At 34.6% G+C, this 6,000-nt stretch overlaps 1 protein-coding gene across 1 annotated transcript; it reads right to left on the reverse strand.

Annotated features, from left to right (window-relative positions):
- Positions 1-862: 862 nt before the first annotated feature.
- LOC136064254 (G-type lectin S-receptor-like serine/threonine-protein kinase At4g27290) lies at positions 863-2,179 on the reverse strand. Its single transcript, XM_065765784.1, has one exon. The coding sequence runs from the start codon at positions 2,177-2,179 to the stop codon at positions 863-865; it is 1,317 nt and encodes a 438-aa protein (XP_065621856.1).
- Positions 2,180-6,000: the final 3,821 nt, after the last annotated feature.

Here is a 6,000-nt window from a genome sequence, read left to right on the forward strand (position 1 = left end):
CGTGAGGTACCTGTGAAACTCTCTATTTGGCAAAAATAAAGTGTGACTTTCTTACACTTCTCTCATACTATATATACTCCCATTATCCACAAAATTGTAAAGAGGCTATTTCAGAAGAAAACCCTATAGAGATTTCTACAACACACCAACTTTTTGAGAAAGAGCTACTTATTCTTTAGTGAGAAATCATTGTGGTCTCTTCTCCTTCCTTTTCCCATTGTTATACTTTGAGAGGAGATTTGTACCCAAACACAACTCACACCTATTCAGAGTGTAGAGAGTGTTTTAAAGATTGGAATGCATTTGGAATTTGTCAAAAGAAGCCGGTGAGGCGAGACAAATGCAATTTCGCAATATTACAGGATTCAGATAAGTAGTGAAGATAAGACTCCAAGAAGTCCGTTGGTAGTAAGAGCTTACTTGGAGGGTCGTAGAGATGTTTTTTGCTGAGTTCTTCGATTTCCTCTTTAATAACACATCTCAATGTTATCTTATGTTTACATTTCTTTTCCCTACTCTTTAAACTTTACTTTTATTGCTCGTTGTAGTTATTTATGGCTTAAAGTAGTATTATCAGTTTATTGCGCTTCATTTACTCTTATTCCACATCTAGATAAGTTAGAATTAAAGCAATTTAGCCGTAATTTAAAATTGGGAGTCTAAACAAGTTTTAGTTTTTTCACACTAATTGGGCTTTCAATTTCAAAAATATCTCAGTCTCTTTGATTCTAATATCCTAATAAATTAATTATTGTCTAAAAAGTTTAAGTTATTAAAACTAATAAAATTTAATAATTTAACTATTATTCTAACAAAACAAACAAAATAGAAACTGAATGCAAAGCATGCTGGAAAAAGTAATTTAAAGCCAAAGTAACCCCACACCTAGTAGCTCTGAAGCCGACATTCTGATATATAGATCTTGCCCACCTGCCGGAATTTGTCTAATATCCATTAAATCGCCAAACCAGATGGCGCAGCCACTACCTCCTCCGCTGATATCCGAGTTTGTATAAGCCATACAGGTGCAGTTGTTCAAGCATTTGACCCTGCATTCATCAAGGCTCGTACTTATGTTCACCCAAGAATATGTAGTATCTGGCAATTTCAAGTCAACAAATTTAACAAACCCATCTGTATGGCAGCTCAATGGTTTATTGCGTACACAACCTTGAGACCACTCCATTAAGCTCCACAATTCTGGTGATTTAGGCTTGAATGCTTTTAGACATTGGCAGACCGGTGATGCAGTGAGGACACAATTTCCATTGGCTCCACAAAGGCCATAACTGTCACAGTAGTCCCTAGGTCTTAATGAATAAACCTTCCAAACTTTCTGTGCTTCAATCCATGTATAGCGATCACGGGTATGGGTGGTTTGGTTCACCACTGTTCTTGAGATTAGAGACTTATTTTTGAGGGTGTACGTGTAGTACACTTCATTCTCATTAGAGACAAAGTTGTAATTATAAACTGGATTGGGGTTTAAATCTGGTGAACCACTGAACCTAAGGCCATTCCATGGACCAGTACGGTAGAACTTTTTGTTGCCTTTCCAAATATAAGCTTCAGGATATGAATGAATTCCCATTTCTAATATCCCATAGGTGAAATCTCCAGGAGATGGATCATCTGGTTTCTTCCATGCTGTAAAAGACCAGTTAACGCCTTTCTTTAAGTCCCATCCCAGCTTCATTCCTGGTAAAAATGTATCAGTTGGATAGTCGAAACTTTCCCACAAGGTGATTCTTGAATTTTCGTCTTTCTCATCTGTTACTGTTAGTACAAGATTTCCAGTGTCTAGGAGCTTTAACACTGGATTCTTGGCTTGGTTTTGTGCTTTTGTAGACCAAACAACACCGTTATTCTGACTCATAACCACAACACTGCATGTACTATTGTTTATCATCAACAAGCCAGAGGAGTCATTGATCGGGTTGAGTCGATTTGCAACCCAAACAATGGTTTTAACTGGGATATTCTTGTACCATATTCCCAAGTAGTGATTGTTGGAACTACCAGAACTGAAAAAACCCAGTTCGAAGGTTCCATCTTGGGAAACTAAGGTGTTTTCTTCACTGATAAATTGGGATTGATTAATGCTATCTTGTGCAAAGGAAACTTTGGAGGATAAAAATAGTAAATAAGTGGGGATAAGAATAAAGGAAATAATGTCCATTGGTTTCTTGTTTAAGACCACCATGCTCATCACTCATACCTTAAAAAGTGTTTGGATATAGGTGGAGGACCATATTTCTCTTACCCTACATTCAGATTAGTTTCAATCTATAAAGCTGCTATTGCTTTTACTGTTCTTTTCCTACCTAACTTGCTTTTTTAAGTCTTTGCTCGCCACAAACTAACAAACAATAATTTTTTTTCTTCTTTCTTATTTATTTATTACTATTATTTTAAGTAGCGGTAACCACTTTTAGATTCAAGTTTGGACATGGGCGAGTCTTCTTTTCCTACCTGACTTGCTTTTTTAACGAGTCTTTGCCCGCAACAAACGAGCATAACAGTAACCAATAGTTAGATTCAAGTTTGTTTGTTGTTGGTGTTCGAGCATAACATTAGCTATAGTAACTGTGTATATTTACACGGTTATTGTAGTTCATCTATTTATTAATTTATTATTTGTTTCTTTTTCCTCACCTCACTCTCTCCTTTCAGTTTCTACTCTCACCTCTCTCTCCAGTCCCTCAGTCCCTCAATCTAGCCTTATCGACATGATCAATGCAAGAAGGAGAATCAGAACCACAACGAGCGATGACATCTCGACCTAAGCAATGACATCTCAACCCAGTGAGGCCAATCATGGAGGGCTAAGCTCGTTGCTTGGACAGTTCCAATGCCTCCTCCGGTGCCGTGGGGTTTTTGTGTGGGATCGAGGTCACAAACTCTAGCACCGCCGAGGATTGAGATGATGAGAGTCGTTGATGATGGGGTTTAGGGGTCTCGATTTTTTGTGGTGTTTGGATTTACTGTTTGGATTTTTTGTGGGGTTTGGATTTTTAGTTTGGATTTTCTGTGGGGTGATGGTGGTGTGATGGTGGTGGCTAGGTGGGTGTGGATTGATCTGAAGATGAATATTTTATTTGAATAAATGTGTATAATAAACAAACTGATATGGGTGTTTTGTAAAAATAAAAGTGTAAAATAGAAAATGTAGGTTTTAGATGTGTAAATTTAGAAAATTTTTGCACCCACTGATATGGATGCTCTAAAGAGGTATGTGAAGTAGTTAAAAAAGACAAAAACTAAGTGGTTGTTATGGAAACATTGATGTAATTGATTCAAACCCCCTCCCCCAAACCAATAGAAAGAGTCAAAAAGAGAAGGAAAGAAAATTATAAATATAATGATTGAAAGGGTGATATGTCATTTTAAACATCACATTTTTTTCATCTTTAAAGTTTGGGGGAGTTAAAAAATTTTCCCTAAAGTTTTAAAATTTTGGATCCATGCCGTAATATTATATATCGTTTGGATTTAAGTAATTTTATTTATACGTTATGATAAGGTGTCTGCTAAGTTCTACCTCAACTTAAAATGACATATATAGTTCTATAAATCTAAATTTTAAAATTTTAAGGTGTAAAATCTAAATGATTTGTAATGTTCGGAATTTGAATTCAAAATTTAAAACTTTAAGTAAAGGTGCAAGTTGTAATTTAATCTTTTCTTTTTTAATGGTTAGAAAAAAAAAAAAAAATATCACAATTATGTTTCGTGTATGATCCACACAGCTCATTCCGATGAAACTTTCTTGAAACCACTAATTGAACTCAATATCTTCTTTTGTAACATGCTTCTCATGTATTATAGCTAAAGAGGCTCTTCTCAAAGATTCTGTTGGGATATGGGTGGAGGACTATTTTTTGTACCATACATTATAAGTTCTAATAATCAACAATAAACCTGCTAACGTTTTCATAATTTTTTTTTTTTTTTTTTTTTTTTAAGTCTTCTTTTCCCACATGACTAACTTTTTTATCTTTAAAAAAAGACTTGCTTTTTAGTTTTTTAAGAAGACTTACTTTTTTAGGTCTTGTACTCGCTAGAAACGTGAAACGTGTTACCACTAGATAGATTCAAGTCTTGACGTTGTTGAGTCAATGAGTCTTCTTTCGCTACTTGACTTACCTTTTTAATAGGTCTTTGGTCGTTTCAAACGAGTAACCAATAGTTAGATAACTTAGAGCTTGTTTGGATGGAATGAATTTTGAGTGATATCACTTAATTTTCTGTTTTTATCATCTAAATTGTGTGGGTCCCACGGATGAGCATTTGTTTGGATGAGTTTTGGATCATTGTTTTTATCACATAATTCTTTGATTTTTGAGTGATGAGTTATGAAAATTGAAAACACATTTTAGGTGTTTTCAGTTTCTATAATTCTGTTTTCAATGGCATTTTCGTAATTAAACATACATTAAGGGACCCACTAGTCAAGTCAACTTTTTTCCTCACTGGGTTCGGTGATTTTTTTTTTTTTTTTCACTAGGTTCAGTGATTTTTTTTTTCTCACTAGGTTCGGTAATTTTTTTTTTTTCACCGGGTTTGATGAGTTTGATTTTTTTTTTTTTCCACTAGGTTCGGTGAGTTTGGATATTAGGGGTTGAAGGAAAAAAAAAAAAAAAGTAAAACCTGCGCCAAGTGATAGGTATTGGACCCATAAACAGTTGAAAAATATAGAGTGATGACAAGTGAGTGATGGTGCCAAATGGGTGGGGTGTATGGAGTTGGGGTATTTTAAGTGATGAGTGATGAGTGACAAAAATTGAGTGATGAATGATGAGTGACCATTTTTTTAACCAAACAAGCCCTTAGATTCAAGTTTTGACGTTGGCAGAGCCAGGGTGCTTTTTGTTGGGGTGGATATTGCACTCTCAATCTCTCGTCTTGCCAAAACGAGTAACCAATAGTTCTAATCATAATTATTGATTTGGACCTTCACAAGAATTGCTTTTTTTTTTTTTTAAGTTAGTTACAATATGCTAATTTTGTAGTTCGAATACTTTCCATCTTTTTCTTTTAAACTTCTAAGCACTTTGTGCATAGAAAGATGCCAATTAAAGCTCTTGGCTTCACAAGAACTTGGCATAAATGTATATTTAGTATTTAGAATGAATAATTCTAGTACATGTTGATTCTCCAAAAAAAAAAAAAACTCTAATACACTTTGCCACAACAATTCTACGTGGTAAACTGTGAGTGGTGGAGAATGAAGATTAATGATGAGTCTATATGATAGTAATAGACAACTGATCATAGTCTGTCATGTAAGACAATTGTAGCAAAGTGTGTGGTACTAGAATTATTCAATTAAAATTTCAATCTTGAACAATTATTAAAAAAGAAAATTCTTTTGCTAAATAAAACAACTAATTGATGTGTAACGGTATGGTTTGAATTGAGAAGATTAACCCATCCAAAAAGAAAAAGAAAAAAAAAAGAATTGAGTATATTAAAATTATCTGTTTCCCATTAGATTCTACTCTCTATACTATGTAGCCCATAATGCTGGCCCAAGAAACCCCAACATTTTGGGTTGTATACAAAAGTGTACCCAACTGATTACATAATCGGCTCATTAAGGCACGTGGGTCAGAAAAAAGCCCATAAACCCAATCCCATATATCTTTCCCCTTTCATAAAATTTTCCCACTAGTTTTCGTTGTCACTCTCAATCTCACTGCAAGAGAATTTAGAAGAAGAAGTCATTCAAGCTGGTAAGCTCTCCTTCTAAGATTAGATCTCAACCGTCGATATCACTGATTTTTCTCCCATTTTGTTCATAGATTTCGTTGATTTGTGCTACTCAGATGAGTTTTTCTTTGATTTTCCTGAATTTTCTCGGAAACCAAACGGTCTTTTATGCTATCCGGAAAGTTCCGTCCGCAATTTTTAGCTTCGTGATTTTATTTTTTAAACCACACCGAGTACTGTTTGTAGTATTAATATTGCAATTATTATTATTATATTGAAAATGTTGCA

This window comes from Quercus suber, unplaced genomic scaffold (genome assembly GCF_002906115.3).
Source record: "Quercus suber isolate HL8 unplaced genomic scaffold, Cork oak 2.0 scaffold_653, whole genome shotgun sequence".
NCBI classification, from domain to species: Eukaryota; Viridiplantae; Streptophyta; class Magnoliopsida; order Fagales; family Fagaceae; genus Quercus; species Quercus suber.